We start from the raw sequence: 27502 nt of genomic DNA on the forward strand, positions 1-27502 counted from the left end.
TCCCTATCTCAAAAATATACAAAAACTACAAATAAGGATAATAAGTAGAATGCTGTATTTTTTTTTTAATTTTTTTTCTATAGTAGAAAAAAAATATTATTTATTATTTTAATTTTAATGGATGTCATTGATGAAAAGCCTTAATCTTCTTTGTTGCATTTGCAAGCTTCTTTATTAGCTATCATATATGTTTACTAATATCATATTTATACTAATGAATAAGATATTTTAATATATTTTAGTGCCGCCTTGAATCTAAAACTTTTTTTACATCAAATTCTTCCATATTATTCACTTCTATAAGACAAGGTAGTATTTGTCTTCTTTCCAAGATATTTACTATTTTATATGGCTTAAAAAAAAATACATGGAGTATGAGATGGATTTTTATAAGCTCTAATAGATATAATTGATAAGCAACAAGATTGATTTATTCACAAATAGGAAATGGTCCAAGCTTACAATAATCCAACTTGCCAAAAAGGTGGTTAGTTTTTATATTATAACAAAGTAACTTTATCTTATCACCAATATGGAATTAAGGTTGTTTTTTGTAATATGTATTTACATTGGTCTTTTGTTGTTTTTAAGCATTTTTTTTTATTATACCTTTATTGTTGTATATAGCTTAGATAAATAATTTGCTAAATCTTTAGTCATAGGATTATCAACTTTTGAAAAGTCAAAAACATTTAGTGATAGATGATAACTATAATTAATAAAGAAAGGTGTTTAGTGCTTAGAAGAATGTATCATATTATTATAAGCAAAAAAATTTCAATAAAAAAAGAGTTGTTTAATCATTTTATTAGTAATTGATGGTATACCTCAAACATTGTTCTAAAATTTAGTTTACATGCCCTATTTGTCTATCAGTTGGAAGATAAAAGGACAAAGATCGATTTATGTCTACTTTTCGGATCTTCAAAAGGATTTTTTAAAATCTTGATACAAATTAAGTCTTCCTATCTAATATAATATTTTTGAGCAATCCATGATAGAAATAGTTATTATCAAAGAAAAGATTAGCTATTTTTTCACTTGTGATAGATTTTGTATATAATACAAAATATGCCATTTTGATAAAATAATCTAATATTATTAATAAAAAATCATATCAATCTAAAAATAAAAGATTAGTAATAAAATTCATAAAAATAAAAGACCATAATTGTTTTAGAATAAGTACTAACTAAAAAAATACATAAGCTTGATAACAAGGAGTTTTTGATCTTAAAAAAATGTAATATGATTGTATAAAGTCATAAACTACCTTTTATATTTTAGACTTCTAAAGATTTCTAGATATTAGCTCTAAAGTTTTATTATATCTAAAATATCTAGTTGTTAAAAAGTCATGACAAACTTAAAGAACATGTAATTGTACTTTGCCTTCGAGAATGTCTAATTATTTTTTAAAATATAGTAGATTTTTTTTGAATTAAAACTTGGAAGTATCATAAAATTTAGAAGAATTATTCTTAATATCATGAACAAAAAAAATTAAGAGACATGTTCTATTGAATTAATTTGAAAAAAAATTAATCAACAATGAATGTTGATTTTATTTTTTAAAGATGAAAATACTCTACTTACAAAAGAATCATTCTTTATTAATCAAAAGCTATATTTTTTTTCTTTTGATACAAGATAAGAATATCTAAAAAAGACATCAAACAAATCTTTTTATTTTTTGAGTCGATGAGTGATCTTAAAAACAAATCTTAATAAAGACATGCTTGAACAGGCTTGGAAATGATTCAAAATATGTAATGGTATAAAATACTCAAGATTCTTGTAATTTGTACATATGGTGACTGAATTAGAAGTGCTTTCTAAATAATTATGCTACTCTTGAAATTACTCCATAATTACAAGAAGCTCTTTGTTCTAGATCTTATAATTAATTTTGATAGTTGAAAATTTCTTAGAATAGAAAGTAATTGAATAGAGCTTATCATCTACTCCTTTTTGAGACAAAATTGGATCCATAATAAAATCTAATGTGTTTGTTTCAATAAAGAATGCCTTCAAGAAATTAACGCAATACAAGATTGATACAAAAAATAAATGTTGTCTTCAAGGCTTCAATAGATGCTTTAGCTTCTTTGCTCCATTCAATTTTTTTTTTATATTAGATGTATAAGGAGAGGTACAACTTGAAAAAAATTCTTGATAAAGATCTAATAATAATTTATAAATTTTATAAAATAGTATATATTTTAAATTATTTTTGAAATCTTTTAATCCATAATAATTTGAACCTTCTTGAGATCCATTATAAGGACTTTATTGAAAATAATGTATCTTAAAAAGTCAACTTGAATAGTGTGAAATATATATTTTTTCATCTTTGGATAAAATCTTATATTTCTAAGTTTTTGTAATACACAACAAATATGAAGTTCATGTTATTTTATATTCTTAAGATAGATTAAAATATCATCTAAATAGTACATGATAAAATCATCAAGAAATTCAAAAAAAATTCATTCATAAGATATTAAAAATTAACTAATGTATTTGTAAGTCCAAAAGGCATGATATTATCTTTGAAAAGTCCATATTTAGTTCAAAAAATAGTCTTTCATTCATCTCTTTCTTTGATGCAACCAAATTATATACTCCTCATAGATCTATTTTTATGTAGATCTTTTTTTGATTGAGTTGGTCTAAAAGTCCTAAAATTAAAGGTAAAAAATACCTATTCTTGATGGTGGTCTTATTAATTCTTCAATAATCTATGCACATTTACAAAGTTATATCTTTTTTCTTCACAACTAAGATAGTAACTCCTATCATAGACATATATTTATTGTAGTTGTTATCTAAGTAATATGAATAAATAGAAGTAGATAGGAGTAGATTAATTTCATAATATCTTATAAAGAAGCTTCTTAAAAGCTTTATAGATGCTATTTTGACTTTACATATATTTGTAGTTGATTAATAGGTTAAAAGCTTGATCAACAAGTTAACTATGTATCACATGTCTTAGTAGCTTATGGAATCAGCTAATTATATGGCATCCATGTAGAAAACTTGCCTTGCAAGTTAAGATATGTATTGTGTAAAGTCAATACATTTTGGAGGTCTTAAAGAACGTTGCGATACAATTCCTAGGTATATAGTATATATAAAGATAAGAGTAAAGCCTTCTTCACTCTTCTCAATTCTTTTCTTGCTTCTAGTCTAGTTTCAAGAAGTCTCTAGTTTTTTTTGTCTTTTGGCAATAGCCATTCCAATTTTTTTTAATATACATACTTCTTTACTTCTATTTTATTATACTTCTTTGAAAAAGTGTCATTTATTTATTTGTTTTCATCAAATTCTTGTCCTTGATAAATTAACAAGAGCATACTTACAATATAAAAGTTTTGTCTCTTTTTAATTCAGAGTAGATTTTTTTTTAATAAGATGTAATCATATTAGAAGATGAAGATTATCATCTTTTAAACTAATATTATTTTTAATTCTTTCATTTATTTATCTTTAGTAATATTAAATGTTTATTTTTTTCTAAGTATTATTGTAGGAGAGCTTGCCAAAATGAAGAGTGCAATGGCACAAATACAAGAACAATTGTCGGAATTAATGTTTGTAATGCATGAATTCAATTTACCACTATAAGAAAGAACAAGAATGATAGAACATAGAGATATGGAGATAATTGGAATTGCTTCAATATCTACACCAAATTATATCTTTTTTTCTATGGAAGAATACCATTCAAGCACTAGAAAACTAAGAATTATCTTATCTAAGAAGTTTGATGATATAAGATCAATGTTTTAAGGATTCATCAATCAAGTGCAATAGGCAATTAAACTTCGATTCCAAAGCTATCCAATTTCAAGATTACAAGTCAAGTTTATTAGAACACTACTTTTGAGTTCTATATTATCATGGTTTTTATCTTTTTTTAAATGGCATGATTCAATAATAAAAAATTTAAAAGCTTTCTTGGTAAAGTTTTGATCTATATATAAAAAATATGATACAATTTGTATTGCAAAAAATAAGATTTATATTATGCAACAAAAAAATCAATCTGTAATATTATATGTTTTATAATTTAGACAACTTGCAATTGATATTAAGTACAATGATGCTACATTTATTAGTTAATTTTTTTTATGGATTACAATATGAGATAAAGAAATTAATGCTTAATTTATGTGACTATCAAATATTAAGTCAAGCAATTAATTTTTTTGTAAAAAGTGACAATCAATTTTTTTAATTTTGATTTGAGAATTGCATAAGTAGGTTTCAATGTTATTATACTTCAATTGCAATACCAACATCTTCTCAATACATATCTTTCAAAATAGAGGATATGCAAATTGATATGATATGTTTAAAATTTCTTATTGAGCAAGAAAAGGATCATCGCCATCAAAAAAGATTATATTTATATTGTGGAGATTCAAAGTACACTACTTAATATTATTTAAAGAAGTTATATAATTATAAAATAAAAAGTATGACTATCAAAGAAGATAATATAGCAAAAAATGAGTTTGTTTAGCTATAATAGGGCCCATGCGCTGGAACCTTGCAACAATATCTAAAAAAGGTCCTATTCTTTCATCAAAATCTTCTCTTAATTTTACAATGGGTATTAGTTTAGGACCTAAATATCATAAAGCTTTTGCCTTATTATATTCAAGAGCCTTAGATTTTTTTTAGATGAAGCATTTGTTAAAAGACATAATATACTTTTAATAAGGAAAATAATTTTTTTCATGTAGAAGTCATAAATGATCATTTGTTGTCCTCTAGAGATATTATTTATATAAAATTTATTTTAGAAGTAATAACTAATGGTTATAGTAGCTTTATAATATTTAATATCATTAGGTCTTCTTTTAATTTAGTTGTTTCAGATTTATTGTGGTTAAAAAAGTACAATCTTAAATAAATTAGATTTCTTGTAGTCTTAGCTTTTTTGAAAGCATAATTAAGAATATAATTAATCGAATAAAAATTCATAATTCTAGTATAAATAAAAATGTATTTGTAGATATAAGAGCTTTCTTACATACTACAAAAAAAGGATCACCTTGTGTCATTTATGCAACAACTATTTCTAATATTAGAAAGACTTCAAATGAAATTTATAGTAAATATCAAGTTTTTTTAGATGTATTTAAAAAAAAGAATGTAAATACTCTTTCAAAACATCATCCCTATGATTACTCAATTGACCTTTAAGAAGAAACTCAACTATCATTTGGACCAATCTACAATTTATAAAAAAATAAATTAATTGAATTCAAAGAGTACATTGAAGAAAATCTAGCCAAAAACTTCATGTGCCATTCCAAATCTCCAATAAGAATTCCAATTTTATTTTTGAAGAAAAAATATAGATTATAAGAGATGTGTATTGATTATTGAGGATTAAACAAGATCACCATCAAGAACAAGTATCACAGACATCCATATTTATCCTAATAATTATTTAAATAATATGAATAGGTAGAAGTAAGTCAAAGTAGATAAATATGCTAATATCTTGTGGAAACCTTCCTACAAGCTTTATAGACACTGCTTTGCCTTTATACATGTCATAGGTGATTTGTAGGTTGAAAACTTGGCCAACAAGGATGCCACATGTCAACATGTTGACCACTTGTAGTACAAGTTGGACATATGGCACAGACCTAAAAAACTTACCTTGCAAATTAGACATGTGTCTTGCAAGTTGGACGCATATTAGAGGTCCCATAACATGTTGCCACATAATTCTTAATTAAGTAGTATATATACAGGCAAAAGTGAGGCCTTCCTCATTCTTGTCAACTCCTTTCTTAATTTTAGTCTAGTTTCAAGAGTCTTATGTTTTCTAGTCTTTGGCAATAGCCATTCCAATTCTTCCTTGAATATACATACTTTCTTCTATTTTGTCACTTATCTTTTGATATAGATTCCACGAATTTATGTATCTTCTTGCAATTTACGTCCTTGACAACAAGTATCCACTACTTTTGATATCTAAACTTCTAGATTAATTGAATCAAGCTAAAATCTATATAAATTAAGATCTATGAGGGGCATATAATTTGATATGCATCAAACAAAGAGGTGAATAGAAGATTGCATTTTAAACCATGTACGAATATTTTGAATATAATGTCATGCCTTTTGGACTTAGAAATATACTAGTAGCTTTTTAACATCTAATGAATGATATCTTTTGAGATTTTTTAGATAATTTTATTGTCTATTATCTAAATGACATCTTAATCTATTCTAAAAATATAAAAAAATATAAATTTCGTATTTGACATGTATTATAAAAACTAAAAGATATAAAATTCTATGTCTAGATAAAAAAGTATTTATTTCATATTATTTTAAGTTAAATTCTTAAAATACATCATTTTAAATGATGGACTTATCATAGATCATAAGAAAGTTCAAACTATTATGAATTAAAAGATTTCAAAAATTAAAAAAAGATATCCAATCCTTTTTGAGATTTGCTAACTATTATCAAATCTTCACCAAGGACTTTTTTTAAGTTGCAACTGTACGTATATATTTGACTTAAAAAGACAAACTTCAATTGAATTAAGAAATAAAAGTAATATATGAAGCTTTGAAGACAACCTTTGTTTTTACACCAATCTTATATCACATTGACTTTTCTGAGCCATTTTTTATAAAAACAAATGCATCAATTTTTTTTTAGATGCCCTATTATCAAAAATAGGAATAAATGATAAAACTCATCCAATAGCTTTTTATTCCAATTTTTTTTCAGCAACCAAGATCAATTATGAGATCCATGACAAAAAAATTCTTATCAAGTGTGTCTTCTAATCCTCTTACTCGCAATATTAGAAAAAGACCTTAAAAGTCTCATGATACTTTTAAGTTTGAATTCAAAAACAATCTATTATATTTCAAGGATGCTTATATATTTCAAAAGGTGAAACTCGACTACATATTCTTCAAGCTCATCACAACTTTTCAAGAGTATGACATTTTATATATAATAAGACTTTAGAGCTAATATCTAAGGATTTTTAGTGGCTTCAAATGTAGAAGGCAATCAAAAAATTTGTACAACCTTATGATGCTTGCCCAAGATCCAAAAATCTTTGTCATCAATCTTACAAATATTTTTTGCTATTATCTATTCTAAAAAAATCATAATATTTTATTTTTATAGATTTTTTAATCTCAAGTTCTTATGATTCTATATTTGTGATAGTAGATTGATTTATTAAAATGGTACATTTTGTACTGTATACAAAATCTATCACATGTGAAGAAACAACTAAGTTTTTTCTTATCAACATCTGTTGCTATTATGGATTACTTAAGAATTTTACATCAAATAAAGAAACTTGATTTGTATCAAGATTTTGGAGAACGCTTTTCAAGATTTCAAAAGTAGATATAAAACTATCTTTGGCTTTCCATTCTCAAATTAATAGACAAACAAAGTGTATAAATGAAGTCTTAGAGCAATATTTGAAATGTACCATCATCTATCAATAACATGATTAGATAACCTTTTTGCTATTGACAGAGTGTACTTATAATAATATGATACATTTTTCTATGCCATAAATATTTTTCTTTACTAATTATGGTTATCATCCATAACTTGATGCTTCTGACTTTTCAAAAGTTGATAATCTTGCAATGATAGATTTGACATATCATTTATTTGAACTACATAGAATAATGAAAGTTCAACTAAAAGATGCTTAAGAACAATAAAAAAACAACATAGATGCCTATTGCAAAGAAAAACCTCATTTTCATGTTGGTAATAAGGTATGATTACTTTATTGTAATATTAAAACTATTCACCCTTGTGATAAGTTGGATTATTGTAGATTTAAACCATTTCCTATTTGTAAACAAATCAATTAAATTGCTTATTAATTACATCTATTAGAATCTATGAAAATCCATCTTATATTTCACCTCTTTTTTTAGAATCATATATGACAAATACCACCATCTCTTATAGAAGTGGATAATAATCAAGAATTTGATGTCAAAAAAGTCTTAGACTTGAGGTGATGCCAACTTATATTGGAATATTTCATTCATTGGTATAGATACAATATTAGCAATATACATGGGAGCCAACAAAAAATCTTATAAAGAGAAGAAAGAAGGTTAAATCTTTTCATCAACAACATCCATCAAAAATAAGATGAAGGATAACAAACATTTGTTATAAAAGAAATATAATTTAAAAAAGATTATATTCTATCTTCTATTCTTATTTGTAGTTTTTGTATAATTGTGGTATTAAAGAGACGAAGTATCAATAGCCATTAGATTCAATTCAAGAGCCATCATTTTTTGACTTACTAGATAAGATATTGTAATTATCATAGCCTTCAAGATGATGTAATAGACATGAAGACATTAAAAAAAATATTCTTTTTTTAATAAATGATAAGATACAATACATTTGATACTACAATCTACGAAGAAAGTCTCAATTTTTGGTAATTTTGTTAGAAGTATGAACAATTTTTAATAGGATTACAAATGTTTTGTTTGAAAGAAGTTATAAAGGTTTTAAAAATGATCAAATAATAGGGTGGTCTTTTTGCGGTGGCATGGAACATTATTGATAATTGAAGAGACCTATCAACTACCTTTAAAAAGAATAAAGATTAGAATATGCGACAAGTACAATTTATTGCATCTTAGATTTTCTCAATATGTGATTATTGCTCTTCATGGAACCTTTCCCAGAAAAGAGAGATAATGTCACAAACATATATTTACTATAATTATTATCTAAAAAATATAAATAAATAAAAAATAGATAAAAATAGATTAATTTCATAATATCTTCTAAAAAAACTTTTTAAAAACTTTATAGACATTGCTTTGACTTTACATGTATTTGTAGTTGATTGGTAGGTTAAAAACTTGGTCAAAAAATTAATCACATGCTACATATAATGGTAGCTTAGAAAACAAGCTAACTATGAAGTATTCATATATAATACTTGTCTTGCAAGTTAGGATATATGTCGTACAAAATCAACAAGTTTCAGAGGTCTTATAGAATGTCACCATGTAGTTTTTATGTAGATAATATATATAGAGGCAAGAGTGAAGTCTTCTTCACTTTTGTCAACTCCTTTCTTGCTTCTAGTCTAGTTTCAAGAAGTTTCAAGAAGTTTCTAATTTTCTTTTTTTTTAGTAATAACCATTTTTTTTTAATATACATATTTTTTTATTTCTATTTTGTTATACTTCTTTGAGAAAGTCTAACTTGTTTATTTGTTTTTATCAAGTTCTTGTCTATAACAACTCTTGATAGAAATTTTGAATGTCATATGAAATTCTTAGCCAAGTTTTTGTCAATATATTACTTTGATGTAGCCAACTCATTTTGTAATAAGTTGTAGATTGGTCCAAATGGCAGTTGAGATCTTTCTTAAAGATGAATTGAAAAAATCATAAGATTGATGTTTTGAAAGAATATATGCATTTTTCTTTTCAATAAAATCTTAGAAATCTTGATATTAATTAGAAATATTGCTTGATATCTTTTCACCATCAAAAATAAGCATAGTATATATAACAAAAGATGATTATTCTTTTGTCGCATGCATAAAAATTCTCACACCTATCAATAAGAATTTGGATGTACTAGACTTGTATATTTTTACTTGATTAATAAAATTTTAAATTAAACTATAAAAAAAAATTAAGGTTATAAGAAATCTAATTTATTTAAGGATTATATATTTTTAACTATGATTATCCTAAAATAAATAGATTGAAAGAAGATCCTATTATATCAAATATTACTACACTATTATGATCTTTAATTGCTACATCTAAAGAAATAGTTTCATAGGTAACATCTCTAGAAGACAACAAACAACCATCTATGATTTCTACATGTATGGATTTATTTTTCTTGATTAAAGATATTTCTTATCTTTTAACAAAGTCTTAGTCTATAAAACAAGCTGAGATGCACAAATCTAATAATGCAAAGACTTTGTGATTTTTAGGTCCTAAATATACATCTATTGTAAAACAAGGTGAGAGATGTAAAGAGAGAATAAGATCTTTACTAGGCATTGCACATGATTCAAATTGCATCGTCCAATATCTACAATAAGGGCCATGCTACTATAATTGTCCAACAATTTTTTACACATTTTCATTGATAACTATTCTCCTATTTTGTCATTATCTTGCTTCTTTAGACAATATTAAGCAATGGGCTTAGTTTTTCTATAATATAAGTATAAATCTTCTTGATAACGTTGAGTCTTTTCTTGCTCTATGAAAAGTTAAAAATATATTGTATTAATTTGCAATGATTTCAACTTTATTGAATAAGTTTTAAAAACTTAAGAGTTGCTATTATTATTTGATTTATTTTTTTTCAACCAAATCTTTATTCTTGATGCCTTTCAAATAATTGATTTTCGCAGGCAATGGCTTGAGTAATAAATTATTCCAAAGAATTTACTTTTGATATTATTAATAACAAATCTTTGATATTATCTTTGATGTTAGCTTTCAATCCATATCAAAATTAATTGATAAAGACTTTATTATTTTAATCCACATTCTAAGCAAGGTTTTACAATTCAATTCCATATATAGTGGTTGATTGTAATTCTTGTCATAAAGATAAGAACTTGGTCTATGCTACTCTTTTTTAATTATTTTTTTAAAATATGGCTATAAATACTTTTATCAATGAATTTAAATCATAAAAGAATTATAAATTATTTTCCATCAAAGGTGCAAACTAAAAGTGAGTATTTCTAGAAAAAAGTTCACGTATGAATTCAACTTGAGTAAATCCATCAAGATATTAGAAAAGATACAACCTTAAATATAGCTTTACTTATTACAAAAATCCTTGAAATTTATATCTTATTCCATCAAACTTCTTGGGCATATTAATTATTTCCTTTTTTGTGTTTGTAGAAGCAAGACTTCTTGAATTTGGTTGTAAGGCTAATTTACTTGCTTTCCTCAACTGCACAACTTTTTGGCATAGACTTTGGACTTCTTCTATATGTGTAGGAATAGTGCTTCTATTTTTAGTATTGATGATGCGTGAAATTTCTAGCCTTAGAGTATTAACAAGCTTGTGAAAATCTGCAATAGTTACAAATTTATTCTTATTTATGCCAAGTATGACATCTATGATTTCTTCTTCTATTTCAAATAGCTTAATAAATCCACAAGTCAAATTAGGAAAAGGATAATTTGCAACCTCTAATGTCAAATGAAAATTTCCACAAAGGAAGGTAAACCTCTTTCTTTAATAAAAAAATCAATATTAGAAAATTAAATTATTTGTTTAAAAGTGGATTGTTTGCAACCTTCAAAACACAACAATAAAAGTAGAGTAATCCACTTATTTCTAAAATAAAATAAGAATAATAAATTCTTATAGACTTCCAACACGTATTGACTTTACAAGACACATGTCTTAACTTACAAGGCAAGTTTTCTATATGTGTACTACATAGTTAACTTTTTCCACAAGCTACTGATACGTATGACATATAACTAACTTATTGACCAAATTTCTAACCATTCAATCAACTACAAACTTTTATAAAGTCAAAGCGACATCTATGAAGCTTCTAGGAAGCTCTTTTAGAAGATATTATGAAATTAATCTACTTTTACCTACTTCTAAATCATATAGGTAATTATTAAAGTAAATATATATATATTTGTGATATCTCAACATTTTTACAAATTTTTGTAGTTTCTTGTGTAATTAAAATAAAGATTTTTAAATTTAAATTCTCCATATTTCTAATAGAAATCTATGCATTTTATATATTATTTTATATTTTTTCTTAATTGCATCTCATAGGAAATCCCCACGCCACGCTACGCCATTTCGTCGCCATGAATCCTCCCATGGCATCATCGTTCGTCGTCCAGGTCGACAGAGGAGACGAACGATAAAGAACAGCCGTGGACGAAGAGCGCCGACGTCGACGGAGGAGAGGCAATAAAGTGCAGCCATGGACGAAGAGTGTCGACGTCGCCGTCGCCGTGGCCGAAGAAGGTTCGACGTGTGCCAAGCAGATCGGCGTTGCAGGGTTTTGCTAGATTTGCTTGTTGTCTTCTCAAGGCTCAGCTCTCATTTCCAGCTCGCAATTCGATGCATGCGGTGCTGTTGTGTGCTCATCCGTGCGTTTTTCTCCAGCTGTATAGGTGTGGGTCGATCTGGTAGTGTTACTAGAGAGCGGAGTGGGAGCGAGAGAGGCAGCCAGTGTCAAGGGAGAGTTCAATTTTGATGCGTAGTCGTGGTGTTGTGAATCCGAGCTCGTAGTGGAGGTGTTTTCGGGACTGAGACGAGTCTCTATTTAGTGGGTTTCTGGATTCTGGTTGTGGAGAGAACGCTGTAGAGGCCGAGTGGAGTTTGAGTCCAGTTCAGGGGATTTGGAGTAGATATTTTGTTAGGGTTTTATGTGTGAGTGCGTCTATCTTTGACGTTTTTTGCGTTAGAGTTTTTTTTTTATTGAGATTTGAAAAGGGAGTGTTTTTTGCCTCCGTGCCGAGGCTTTTGGAAGGTTTCTAGTGATAGGGTTCATAAATATGACAGGAGTGATGTCCGTTGCAGGTTTCAAGGAGCTGGTTGCCAAGTATGGGAAAGTTGCGCTAGGCGTGCACATGACAGTTTCCGCGGTGTCGGTGACGTGCTGCTACACAGCTATTAAGAATAATGTGGACGTCGGGGCTGTGTTGCAAAGGTTTGGGTTGTATACTTCCAGTATGGTAAAAGAGGAAGCTGATGATATTCACAAGTACGAAGCTGGTACACCGGGGGGCGCTAGCGAGGAACTTAAACCAGTTATCCCAGAGGACGATCGGAAATCACACATACACTCAGCTGTTTCAGGCGGAGGAGCCCTGGCTCTGGCATTTCTGTGTAACAAAGCTCTAATGCCTGTCCGCATTCCCATCACGGTGGCCCTGACTCCTCCTGTTGCAAGGATGCTGGCCAGAAGAAAACTCTTCAAAAGCCCTTGAAAGTTGTATTGTCGACTTCCTTGAATGCTCTGTTCTGTTGAATTCAAGTATCCATATGGTAGGAGACGGCAATTCCTTCATTTTAGTGCACCCTAATTTCCAGGTTTTGCACCCTACATATTGGACTCCAGCACGTCTGAGCAGGAGGATTACAGTGGTGATGAGTTGCCCCCTCAGACAGAATTTGCACAGGCTTCAAATCTTTTCACATATTCTTAGCTACATTACAGCGGATATCCAGTGTATTCTTTCGCATTTACAACCTGGTTGTAAGTGCTCTCAAGCTGTTGATCTTGTCGTCGTCAGTTTCGCTAGACTTTGGTGGTGATCAGGTTTCTGAGGTTTACAGCAAGATTGTTGCTGTCGCGAAATAGATTTTTATGTATTTCAGTTCATACTGATATGATTGTTGACCAGCAGTCAAGCTTTAGCTGTAGAAGATGAATTTGAATGGACAAGGCGGATATGTTATGTTACATTTCCAATCCGCCGGGAAGATGACTTCAGAGTGACGAGTGTTTTATATTTTTATTTTTTTTCGTTGCGTATGCTGTAAATTGCTAAATATTTAATATTGTCAAGCCTATTACTTGTAAATGATTATAAATTTGCTCAAATCGTTGTTAACCACAAAAATGATCTATTTATGTATTTGATTAAATGGTTGTTTAACAAAATTAATAGAAGCTAATACTTAGGAACCTATACTATATTTTTATTGATCCAATGTTGGGTTGGACATTAGGCAAAGCAACTCTGTATTTTTTTTGTGAACACAATGCCATGTGAGGATAAGATTGTAAACTTGATTAGCAACAATGGCCCAAATTTGTTTTGTTTTGTTTGTATTTCAAATTGATGCAGATGCGAATAGAATAACCTTTGTAATATCCTGTTAAGTTGTTTCTTTATTTAAGTAATTGCAATGTCTTTACAATCCAACACATTTTACAAAAATCTAAGGGAACATGAAATTGTCAATTAGATCTTTGTAGTTACATTTAAAGTATTTACTCTTTTGCTATTGTCATTGTTCAATCTAGTCCTTATTATTCTTGTAGTCATTCTTGTTGTCATCTTGAAGTAAAGCGTTTGAAAGCTTTCGATCTTGTTTTTGATGTCCTATAATGTGTATAGGTTTGTGTAAATTTAATTCCATATGGTACAGCAAAGATGCACATATTGTAGGTGAGGTCTGCAAATGTGCAAAGAATAAACAAGTATTTTTTTATTTACAACCTTGGTTTTAATATTTATATGTAAAAGATTAACAACACAAAATTAACACTACTTCAAATACTAATAATTGTAAGGTTATATGCCTTCATTGCATCCAACAAAAGTTGCTAATAAAAATAAAAGAGTCCATATTTTACCATCTTGTTGATATAAGAGAGTAGTTGATATTTAATATATTTTTATTTATGACTTAGTATTTGTCACCTTTGAGTTGAAGCAATGTATTTGATTTACCAAAAATTAGTAATTGGAACTAAATCAAAAAATATTGTATCTCACCATGAAACTATCTTTGCATAATGCAATTATATTACAACTTTTAGAAATAGAGATCTTTGTACAATTTCTAATTAAAGTTTTGTATATATATATATATATATACATATACATATGAAATTGATGGTGTAAATTGATGATGCTTCAAAACACAACCTAAATTTAATAGAAAATATTATTTCATTTGTATATATTAATATACTATTCAAAATAATATATTTAATTTATTTTAATAACTTTGCTTATTTATTTGTAACAACAAAGACTTAAAATAATTGAATGTATTTTACAAACAAAAAACATTATAACATACTTGTATACTTGCTTTTTATTATTGAAGAATTTTATTTAAAACTTTATTGAAGTTGTAATCATTCATCAAAAGAATTATTTTTAAATAATAATTAAATAATAATAATAATTAATAATTAGAAATAAATCTATTTGTTTAAAAATATTTTACTATTGTTTGAAAAACAAAGTCATATAATTTTATATAAGTATCTAATAATATTCATATAATTTTTAATATACAAATCTTTATATTTTCAAATTGTGTATAAAACCTTAAAATGTAATTTTAAAATCCTTGCTTATTGCATTTCTAAATTATATATTATTATTTCGACAAACATATTTTCTATATACTAAATATATTTTTTATAAATTGATACTAAATAAAGCTTTTAAATTTTTCCTTAGTATAAATAATTTAAAAAAAAAAAAAAAAAAAAAAAAAAAAATGAATGTTCATAAACTTAGTCAATAAATTATGAGAGCTGGTTAAGCTACATCCTACTTTTCACCTCATGATCCATATTGTACATGTCATTTGTTCCCGACCCCATTCTCAACCCTCTTCTCTCATTCTCATCCCATTCCTATCCCCATCCCATCCAACCCCACCAAATCCCCACCTGCATCCTATGAGTTCATTTTTGCTTTATAAATTAATCATAGATGTTTAAGAGTTTATCAATTGGGTTTTAAGAAGCTAAATATTTTTTATTCAAATTATTGTGATGTTAGATTGACACACTAACATGATTCATGTTACTACTTGCAAAATAAATAAATAAATAAATAAATAAATTATACAAAGAATTGAATTGTCATGAAATAATGGTTGTTGCCATTGTATTTACAAAGATGTAATTATTATTAATTAAGTTTCTCTTCATATTGGATTTTGAAAAATATGTTTCACATCATAGTAGTGCATATCACGTTGTTGTCTTATTAGTTTAATATGTATGTACACACACATACAAACACATAAATGAATAACCATTAAAAGAATTTATGGATATATATACATAAATATGTATATTTTGATTTTCTTTTAATCATTCTAAACTTTAAAAAATATTTTAAATAATATTCAATAAAATTATATTTAATATTTTCTAAATATTATAAATAATTATAAAAATAATAATATGATTTGAATTTTTGGAATGAAAAAATATGAAAAAATATTTTAATATATATCTTAAAATTTAAAATAAAATATAAGAAGTTTAAAATTTGGCATTTCATAATAGATATGGTTATTTCAAACCAATATCAAATTAAGATAATTTATTTTTATTTTCAACTAAAACTTTCACATATCCATTAAGAAAAATCTATAATTATCTTTTAAATTTTACATGGATAAAAAAAAGTTGAAAAGTTTACTGAAAGTACTCTTCAAAATTTTGTGGTTTTTTTGTTATTTCTTTTTCACATCATGTATATGTGGAATTGGATATATATTTTATTTAAGTATTAAAGAAAATAAATAACCAATTGAATTGTTCAATTTCAAACTCTTAGAACAAGGGTGGAGTTGGGTGGGATGGAATTGAGGTGGAATTGGGCAGGATTGGGAAGAGTGGAGTCGAGCACGATGGAGACGGGATGGAAACAAGAGAAGAGGGTTCAGAATAGGGTCGGAGACAACGGACATGTACAAAATGCATCATGAAATGAGAAGTGGGGTGTGGCTTTAACAACTTCCTAAATTATAAGATTGAAAATTATAATAAAATCCATGCATTTACAATGCGTTTTTGATGCAAGTGAATTGTATATCGTCTTTTCTATAAAAGTCTCCTTTATTCCTCTTTTTTGCATATTAAATTCTTTAATTATTTGTTGGGTTACCTTCTTCTAATTCCTAGTGTGTCCTTTTAAAAGCGTCCTTTGTACGATCCTTAGTGTTTGCTCAAACCCCCTATCAACCGAAATTCTCAAAAGAAATGTTCTACTTGTCTTCTTATTGGACAATCTTTTAACTCCCATTCCACCTACAACGCCACCCTCCCCTCCGAGGAACGAACCCACGAATGAAGAAAAAGTAGACGGCCTACTTTAAAGTGTCTTTGGGGCTTGATGGCAGTTGGAAGATGAGCCTGGAGGCACGGCGGGGGTAGGGCGATGCCTCGCTCTCCCGTGGCCTCCGCTTTTCTGCGGTAGGCGATGATGCGAGATGCGAGATGACGCCAGGAAAGGAAGGATCCACCAGATTTCAATCAACATCGTTGTGTCGATCCTGATGCGTGCCGCGGCACGAATTGTGGAGTTGGGTGGAGTTGAGTGGAGGGAGGGAGGGAGGGATGAGCATTGCCGGTGGCAGCAGTGCTGTGTCGGATAATCGTCGATAGCGCAACAGATTCGGAGTCATGGTTGCTGCGACGCCAATTCCTTGTTGCTCTTGCGCGATTGCAAGCCGGTCCAGCTCGTCGACTCTCGCCTCAACTTCTGTTGCGGCATGGATCCACGACAAATACTGGAGAGTTAATGAACCTGGTTGTCAGTTTCGAGCCGTGAGGAGACGAAGTAGTTTGTTCAGCTGGCAGGCGGAGAGGTATGGTAGTTTTCGATCAGGGTTTTGCAATCCTTCGACTAGCGCTTCCACATCTCGTGAAGCTGGTCGAGTGGAACGGGCTTGTTGCGTGAAAGACAGTGTGGAAGGAGTTGAGCCATGGCCGCTGTTGGGTGGTGCCAAGGGGTGGGTGCTGGGGATGGCCATGGCGTGTCTTTTAGTTCTGGGGGATGGGGAATCGCTGGCGGCAATGCGGGTGCCGAAATCGCCACGCACAGGGTATGACCCAGTGTCGGAAGAGGAGAGGGAAGCCAGCAGTGCGTTTGCGAGACGGGTGGCGGAGGCGTTGGATCTTTTGGATAAGGCCCGGAAGGCACAGGCCAGGGATGATTTCGAGGCGGCATTCCGGTACTACAGTCTGGTATTGCCCCTCTGGTTCTTCACCTCCTTCTCCAATTCGTTGATCTCCCCGTTCTGTATACAAACATCAATCGAGTGAGGGAAAAATTCGTAACTCTGCTTGTTTTCGGAACGTGGTCTACTGTGAAGAATTTTTATCACTGCTGCGAGAGTTCGAATTTTTCATGGGAACATAATTTTGTTCACGATATCGCACACGCAAACATCTGCAGTTTATCGCTGGGTTCCATTCTTGTATTCTGGTACATTGGACTTGCAGAGGGAGCGTAATTTGGAATATAATGATCTCAGACCATCGCATGATGCGATGTCATACAGGCTGGAATAATCAGGCAAGTGTTTTGTGGGAGTGAGCACAGATAACGCAAACCAGCGGTGACTTAGCACTGGCGGACTACGCAAGGGTGGGTCGAGCGTTGACGCTGTACGAGGTCGGAGACCGGGACGAGGCAATCGCAGAAATGGAAGACATGACACTGAGCTTGAAAGGATACCCAGGTGAGCTCACACGCAACTCACACTTCATGACGGCCCAGTGCTGATCCCACCTGCCAGGCTCGTGTTAAGCTCCACCGTGTGATGGGTGGGTGCAGAAGTTCACGCCGCATTAGCAGCGGCTCTTTACACCGACAAGCACGCGCCAGTCCCAGCCGAGCAGCAATTCACGTTTGCCACACTTCTAGATCCCCGCTACACGGATCCCTCCTGGGTAAGAGCCGAGAAGCATTGGCCTCCCAGTCTCATCGTGTCACTGCAGCGCTTCATAGCCTTGCAATAGATGCGTGATTGCAATCTGCTTCTCCGCTTCGGCGTGTTTGTTGCACTCCCCATGAATCCATCACCAGAAAAAGCACAGATCTTGTCTCGACTACTCTAGGTTGTCTTCATCTCAATTCCTCGCCTTTGCACCTTCAAAATCTGGATTTGTACACCTGCAGTCTCTCACATGCATAGATGTTGTGCCTTGCAAGAGCATAAGCTTTGCTCCCTGACAGCATTGCATCTCCACTATGATCTTTTGTGCTGCGAGGGATGGCGTAACCCGCCGGATGTCTGCATCGTTGTGTATGTGTGCAGTTGTGGAGCAAACTCTTTTACAGTGTGTGTGCGTGTGTGTTCTGCAATGAAGTGGATTGTTTACATAGCCTTGAGATGCCTTCTAAAGAATCAGAAAAGAAAGAGAGGAAGAAATGTCTACTGAATCTTTCATTGGTGTTGTTGTGGAAGGGCGTAGCAATGCTTGGATTTATGCAAATCGTGTGTGAGTGCGTGTATAGTGCCTTTGGATGGAATGAGATGCTCTTTTTTAGATGCAGTTTGTTTGGAATATGGTAATTGCATGCCTAGAATATTTCATATCATATTTTAGTTTCAATGCAACACCACTTATCAAATTGCTATATTTATCATCCATGGCCTCTTTTTGTGAAAGTAAAAATATAAAGACATGCTTAATGATACATTAAATAAAAAACAAAAATGACAAAGTGTTCTTTAGAAGTAAATGTTTATTCACTTGCAACTATATGTTCTCAATTCTCCTTTAAAAAAGAACTAGTTATTTAATTTTTATAAGGCAGAAGAGATATTAGAAAGAATTGAGAAGGATGAGGAATCAAAAATATCTTCAGATTGTAATAAATAAATTGAGCATATTTAAATGTGTTATTACTTAAATTCTTTGCATTAACCAAAATTTGCAAATGTATTCCAAAGATTGAATATATTAAAGAAGGAGTTTGTAGCCAAATAAGTGTGACAAATATTTGTCTTACTTGTACAAAAATATATCGTAAATATGTGTTGAATTGAGTAATTTTTTAATTTCTATACAATCTTCTATATTATAATAATAGTCAAATGCTTTAATATAAGTATAAGTTAATTAAAGCATAATATATTTATTATATATATTCTTTTGTTAATATGTAGGTAGATTTTTATTTATAGGTTAATTTATCTAAAAATGAGATACTTAGTATAATATAATATTTATCAAAAATACAACATCTATGTGCATATGAAATAAAAGTATTGTATTTTTTTAGAATAGATGGAATAGATGGAATAGATAAGGACTATAATAGAAAAAAACCACATCTCATGATGAAATATAAACTTGTACCTTGATTAACCAACATATGCAACATGTGGCCAACTTATAAAACAAATAGTCAACATGTGTGATATGTGGCAAATTGGTTGGCAAAGTTTTCAACCTAATAATCACCTAAAAATACTTATAAAGTCAAATTTGTGTCAATGAAGTTTCTATGAAGCTTCCTATTAAGATATTATCAACTTAATTTACTTTTATATACTTCTACCTGATCCATTTTTTCTTCCTAATTACTAATGTCAATATTAATGTGTAACAATATTCAAGCTTAACATCATTACTAAATAAATTAAGACACTTTATAAATAAATTTAAATTTAATTTTTTTTTTAAAATAATTATAATATTGTTTATGATAAATATAAAATTTTATTATTGGTATAATAAAAAAATATTAAAAAATATATTTATAAAATATAATTTATGTTTGTATTCTATATTATTTATTAAGTAATAGTCTAATTAAAACACTACACACAATTTTTAAATGTAAATTGTCTTTTCTTTTCTTTTATATTTTATCATTTTTTTAAAAAATAATTATACTTTTTAGTTTTATCACTAATTAAAAATAAAAGTTAAATAATACCACCTTACAATTTGGATTAAAATATAAATTTTATTCTTATAATCTTTCAATTGAATGAACAAAATTTTAGATGATCTTTTTGACATTTCAATCTATACTAAAAACATAGACTGATTTTTTCTTGACAAGAGAGAAAAAATATTTAACTTTTAGTGTTCTACAAAATTTGGTATAGTTAATAAATAAATTATTGCTAATATTATATTTTTACCTTATTTATATATTTTAAATATTCTCATAGATAAGTTCAATATAAATCATATATAAAGTTTAAGCAATGATTTTAAAAAATTGATTTAGAAGGAGCATCTAAAATTTTATTTACATAAACGTCTCATGGCACATATATTATAAGCCTTAGAAGAAAAAAAAAAAAAAAAAAAAAAAAAAAGTGGACTACACCTAATTGAATTAAAATAATCTATAGTAGCTATATCAAAAGAATAGCATTATAACTTGAAAAATTCATGTATAATAATTTTTACATTACAAATTTATGATGACCAAACAAGTAGCTTTTAGTCGATTCTTGTATATTTTTAAATGGGACCCAACACACAATTATAAATAATTAATAGCTTACAATATTTGAAATACTATAAGAAAATCATAAACAAAGATGGTGTCATTTCTAGGCTTAAAAACCTTGTTGGGCTTTTACAAAATATAAAATATACTTCTATTATTGAATCTAAAGTTCTAACTTATAAATATCCATATAGATTAAACAAGAGTGGTCACCTCATATGAAAACAGTCTTTATATGCAAAACACATATTTGAACCTTCTAATTAGAATAACAAAGATTTAATCAAAACTAAAGATAAATTTAAGTTTTCAACAAAAGACAAAAAATTATACAATCTTGTTATATATTCTTAATCAAGTGATTAAATAAATTTGGTAAGAAGGCAAGATTGTCCTTTATGATTGAAAGATTGCATAAGTTTATACCATCAATCAAAAGATTTTTTTTTTTTTGAATTTTAATTCAACTAATAAAAAAAACTATAGATATTTTATATATTTAAATTATTTTTTTCAACCATTATTTGCAATCTATGTGTGGCATATAAGCCAAATAAACTTAGAGTTATTTTTGGCCTTAGATTTGTAATATAATTCTTTCCAATGAATGAATTTAATTGTAATAGTGTATTCTTTTATAGTATATGTTTTTTCTTAACCATTAGTTTATGTTCTGATTTTTATACGTTATTATTATATAGTTAATTATTATTGGTTAAGAAATTGATTTTTTTAAAATAAAAAACTAATAAGATTTTAGAAAAAATCTTTGTATTCTCATATATACTCAAGATTTTGGTGTAAAAAAACTACACTATTAACATTAATTGGTAGTAAAATTGTACAAAATAAATCACTTGTATAACACTCCTATGGTTTTTTGAATAAATAAAAGATAAATTGTAAGTAAAAAGACTAGTAATTGGACTTATTACACATGCACATAGATGTGACTCACAGCAATGCAATTTTAAAAACACACAACAAATCCAATTCCACAACAAAGAACACCAACTGTGAAGCATAACAACGTTTGTATCAAGTCTGGACTAAAACTCTATTGCTAACCCTAGCAATTGTCCTAAACAAGCTTTATTTTGTATCTACACCAACCCACAGAGGCACTGCCCCCGTCCATCCCATTGAACCCTTGTAGAGGCTGTTAAAAAACAAGCAAGCAGAGCTTGCCAACTGAATTCTTAATAGGAGATTAATATCAATACTAGTTAGTTAAAATTTAGAATCAAATCATCAAAAAAATTATTAGTATGTATTATCTTAAGACTAACATATTTTAGATCAAGTTCATTTATATACATATATTTAAAAATAAATAAGGAAGATGATATCAATAATATAATAAAGATAAATAATGAATAATGAACATAAATCATCATTTTCTACATAATAATTATAAAAAAAATACAATTTTTTCTTTGTTAATTAATATCGTCTATTACAGAAAAAAATATTAACTTTTAGAGTTTATTAATTAGAAGAAATGTTGTATTGAAGATAGGGTAGAAAACATTCTTGCTAATGCCAATCACTGTCGGCCACATGGCCTTGCCTCGATCTATTACATATAGCTACATAACCCTGCGGGCTGTGTGATATTGCCTTACTCAATTCCGTACAGCCATGTGGTCTTGTTGGCTATGTCACATCTCTTAATTATCTCTATTAGTTAATAAAAGTTAATGAATATTAATTTAATTATTAGAAATCAAAGGTTGTTAATACACACCATAGAACAAAGTCAATTCCTAAAATTTTACTTAATTATTGGAGGTTATTAATTTTTGGAGGATTAATTAACAGAATAAACACTACTATTCAAAGCCAAAGAAGAAAAAAGAATAAAAAACTATATGATAAGCATTAATTATCAAATAGTACAAGATCATATATCTATATCTACGTATAATATAATACAAGTAATAATTTTTTGAATAAATAAATAAATCTCACTTATATAAAATCAATAGAATATTTTTAGTTTTGGAGATATGGGGCATTAAAATGTTCAAAGAACCCCTCTCACATTGACGCCGTTTAAAATAAACAGCTTTACCTTTGATACTTGTTCACACTGTAGCGACGTTTTATCTTTGCTTGATGACCAATTTTTCATTTAATGTATTGTAAACAAGTTGCAATTCCGATTCCTCGACAAGTCCAACAGCTGATTCAGTAGCACTTCCGTTTCCTCCACGTCTCTAAGCATGAACAATTCTTGAACGGAACGTAGACAATAATCCTCATTTGATTAATGCAAGATGCTTTTGACAAGTCTGCAACATTCTTGTTACCTACTGAGATTCGAATTTCATTTGCCAACATCTGGAGTCGGCAAACATGTCTGGAGTTTAAATAGATGATTTAAACCCTAAACCCTGATCAGCCTTACGTAAATAGCTACCAGCTGCCGTGATCTGTAGAGAGGTTCCAAGTCTAAGAAATTCCTCTCTTTGAATAATTTTTATTTCAGTATTTGCACTTGCGCCTCATGAGTTGCCAACGTCGTGCCAGCTTTTCATGGAGTTAATTTCCCCGGATCTTTTCTCCGCATTACTCTAAACTTCTCGTCCTAATCCATCACAAATCGTGAGTTAGTCATCCTGTGGGCGAAACCATGACTTCTCATCACAAGACCCTATGCGATTTCCATCTGTTTCGCTCGTACTTGTTCACGAGCCTAGATTGTTGCAAATGGTGAAGGCTGGCCCCCAAGCAGGCAGGGACCGAAACAAACCTGATTCTTGAAATTTGCGTTTCTTGCAGCTTCTTATCACACAGCATCTCTAGTCATAGGAGTTGTAAGCATGGTTCAAATCCAATTCAAGGCCTCCGAACGTAGCACTAACCGTAAGAGTTGTTCGGAGTTGACCTAGAAACTTGCCACCAATGTGTGCCCGCCCCAGTCTGTATGACGAAACTCTCATTGAAGCAGCCACTGGCCATGTTAAACTTACGGCACTTCAATCCATTTAACTGCATCCCGCAAGGTTTTATGGCAAGCTTATGCATTGTATGGCGCAATGAAAGTGTAAGTGCCAGGTTTAATGATTTCATAAACCGCAAAACTACCATCAAATTTGAGGAGCATGCAACCTTCACGACAATTTGAAGCAGGCAGCTCTGCAGGGCTAGAAGCCGAGGTGGGAATCATCACTCTCCCTGTAGTTGTAGCTGGAATAGTAGCCGTAAGAGTGACCTCGCCATCGTTGGATCGGCTCCATTCGCTTACAACTCTCCCGTGGACCGAGTCATAGCTTGCTTTGAGCCATGTCAGATCGCCGACGAAGGTCGGCTTAATCACAACCTTGCCAAATCCGGGCACTTCCGGATCGCTCTGAATCCCCGCGAGGTCGTGGAAAAACCACTCCGTGATCTGCCCAAGCATGAAATGGTTATGGGATGACCGAGGGTTGGCGTCCCAGGCTTCCGTGAGCGCCGTCGCACCCTTTGCAAGCTGCATGCCATAGCCGGGCTTGTCTGACTGGTTCACCATCTTGAAGATCACATCGGAGCGGTTGCCGCCCGCCAGAGCACGCAGCAGATAGCGAAACCCGACGTCTCCTGCGGTTAGTCCTTTCGCCTCGACATCCGCAACGATGTTCTCTAGAACGGCCGATTCGTTAGATGGATCGACTAGTCCCATCACAAGCGCTATGGCGTTCGCGCACTGTGAGCCCGTGGCATACTGATTCGTATCTGCGTTGAAGTACTTTGCATTGAAGGCGGCTCGAATTCGCTCCGCCTGTTCCTCAAATTTTGCAATGTCCTCGTTGCGGCCCAGCAACTTGGCCGCCTTCGCGAGGATGAGACTGTCCTGGTAGTAGAATGCGGTTCCTGTCACTCCCTTCGGTGTCAATTTTGAAGGGCCTGGATCGCCGGGCCCAATGTCGTACCAATCACTCAATCCAAAGCTGACGATAAGATCTACCGCACGGCTGGTAAGATATCCCACATACCGCACCATGTTGTCGAAGTACAGACGAAGAGGTTCAAGGTCCCCTGAGAATTCGTACTGTTGCCATGCGATGATCAGGAACGCGCTGCTCCATTCCGGCGAGTTGCGGTACTCGCTATACCAACCATCGAAGATCATATACTCCGGAGCGGTCGTAGTTAGCATTCCGTCTTCAGATTGCGTATCGGACATGTCGTGCATTGTTTTCGTGAAGAGTTTGTCAAGACGGAAATTGTATCGCAGGGCAGGGCCGTTGAGGTGCGTCTGCTCGAGCCAGCCAAGCCGCTCGCGATGCGGGCAATCGGTCATGTAGCACCACATGTTGCTCCTTTGCGCCCAGCGGATCAAAGTGTAGATTTTGTTGAACAAGTCATTGGAACAGGAGAATTGGCCAACGGGAGGCGAAATAGAGTGCACAATCACATTTTGCAGCGACTCCACAATCGGTAGCGGCTGCCCTTCCGCCGAGCCAATGCGCTCAACCTGTAAGTATCGGGAGGCGTGGTACCAGAACTTTGGAAAGTAGGTCTCGCTCATTCTGGAACTGTCGTTCCCGGCCAAAGTGTATTCCCAGTAGGCCATCCCTCCGCCACAGGAAATGCGATTTACCGAGCCGTCGTCATTGATTAATTCCGCCGGAATGATGCGCACTTTCGAACCCGCAGCACCACTAACTTTGATTAGCGGCATCATGGTAGCATTTTGACCCAAATCATAGACGGCGACGCCCTCCTTCAGCTCCTTCGAAGGCTTCGCCACATTCCAGACCTCAATGGCGCGAATTGGAGGAGCCGCAACACTCGTTCCTCGCAGCTTCCCCCCCGGACCGTCTAACACTGCGGCATAATCCCATTTCTCGTCGTTGAATCCCGGCGAGTCCCAGCCCCTGGCCTCCAGGCGCGCGTCATAGTCTTCACCAGCGAACATATGGGAGAACGTGATCGGACCGGGACTGATCCGCCAGCTTCCATTAGTACTCACAATCACCGTCGGACCTGTGGCATACTCAAGATGCAGTTGCGCTATGGCTTTCAACGGACCGAAACTGTTTAAAAATTTGGTGTATCGGCCGCCGGGATCCTCAATGTGATACATCCCATTGCCAAGAAGTATTCCTAATGCGTGACGCCCGGTGCGCTGCAGCTGCATCGTCACATCGTAGGTATCGTAAAGACATGTCTTCCTGTAATTCGTCCACCCGGGAGTAAACAAATCCTCACCGACTTTGCTACCATCGATTGTGGCTTCATACTGTCCCAACCCGCAGACATAGAGCGTCGCACGGTGAATCTGTGACTTCACTTCAAATTCTCGCCGCAACCTCATAGTCTGGTACCGCACCGCATCCGCTCGAGCGACCATTACGAAGTTATCGTCAGCATGACTGGAAACGGCCGCGCCGATCCACCGACAGTTATCCCAATCTATGTCTTCTTCAAGCATCGCCATCGCAATCTGCAGTCCAACATCACAACATCAGAAATTCGCCACGTAAAAAATCAAACTAAAATAAAAACGGAAGCCGCTTACAATTACTGGCAAAGTTGAAGGAAGTTGCGACACCGAAGACGCGGGGAGATAACCTGACTCGGCGGGACGAGTGAGATTCCGGAGATGAGAAGATTGCTCGAAGTGCGAGAAAGCCGCCAGGGCTCTGCTCCAACTCTGTTTCCCGGACAGAAACGAAGCTCCGGCACAATACAACTACAACTGCGCTTATTTATATATCGAAATGAATTCAGAACGAACGAGGTGGATCCTAATTACTAATACTCGGGAGCCATGAATTGAATAGTTCCTTGACACTAACTAACTAACTACATGGAGACGAGGAAGGAAGGAGGGTGAGTGAGTGAGCCATCACGGTGTGAGTCGAGCTCATCAGCGCCGATATAAATCATCTGAGCAGCACCTGCAGATTCTCGATTGTTCCTCTTCATCCGACGGACCAGAGAGGAGGAATCAATTAATTAATTAATAAACAAACTCTAAATAATTCATGTACTTTAGTTAAAATAAATAGAGAACTGTTAATTTGACTGCCAAAATATATATATATATATATATATATATATTGATTTATTTATTTATTTTGGGTCATTGTTGGCATTAAATATTGGACTGCCAAACACTCCCTAAACGAGGAAGCACACTTTTTAGTCAAGTCAAGTCATGTGGAGGTCACGTGGGGTGGACCAACAATTCCCTTTAAATATTATTTATACTATTGTTATTATAATTGTTATTTTGATAAATTTTGGTTTGTTAATATGTCTTCATATCCATTAACACATTAAACATCTGTTTTACAAAAGTTTCTTTTTAATAATAAAATTTAATTGTAGAAGGATAAATTAAGTGTAATCTATTAGAATTATTGTATTGAGAAATATAAAGAATCTTTTAATAGCAAATAATTTTGTACATTGAAATTTAAATATCATATTAATTAATTATAAAATATTATTTAAATATTTATGAATATTTTTATTATATTAATTTCTTATAAATTGATATATA

General features: G+C 31.6%; 3 protein-coding genes across 3 annotated transcripts; 2 read left to right on the plus strand and 1 right to left on the minus strand.

Annotated features, from left to right (window-relative positions):
• The first annotated feature begins 12083 nt into the window (after positions 1 to 12083).
• On the plus strand, positions 12084 to 13633 carry LOC112276315 (uncharacterized). The gene has a single exon (XM_024507502.3). The coding sequence runs from the start codon at positions 12592 to 12594 to the stop codon at positions 13024 to 13026; it is 435 nt and encodes a 144-aa protein (XP_024363270.1). The 5' UTR covers positions 12084 to 12591; the 3' UTR covers positions 13027 to 13633.
• Positions 13634 to 16935: 3302 nt separating this feature from the next.
• On the plus strand, positions 16936 to 19428 carry LOC112276447 (uncharacterized). Its single transcript, XM_024507776.3, has 4 exons — positions 16936 to 17771; positions 18130 to 18268; positions 18364 to 18479; positions 18848 to 19428. Exons 1-4 carry the CDS (start codon positions 17208 to 17210, stop codon positions 19103 to 19105), a joined length of 1077 nt encoding a protein of 358 aa, XP_024363544.2. The 5' UTR covers positions 16936 to 17207; the 3' UTR covers positions 19106 to 19428.
• Positions 19429 to 23254: 3826 nt separating this feature from the next.
• Positions 23255 to 26702, minus strand: LOC112276481 (uncharacterized). The gene is made up of 2 exons (XM_024507844.3): positions 26566 to 26702; positions 23255 to 26437 (listed from the first exon to the last, which is right to left on the minus strand). Exon 2 carries the CDS (start codon positions 26429 to 26431, stop codon positions 24029 to 24031), a length of 2403 nt encoding a protein of 800 aa, XP_024363612.1. The 5' UTR covers positions 26432 to 26437; positions 26566 to 26702; the 3' UTR covers positions 23255 to 24028.
• Positions 26703 to 27502: the final 800 nt, after the last annotated feature.

Source organism: Physcomitrium patens, chromosome 24, assembly GCF_059467195.1.
Source record: "Physcomitrium patens ecotype Gransden chromosome 24, ASM5946719v1, whole genome shotgun sequence".
In the NCBI taxonomy this organism is placed as follows: Eukaryota; Viridiplantae; Streptophyta; class Bryopsida; order Funariales; family Funariaceae; genus Physcomitrium; species Physcomitrium patens.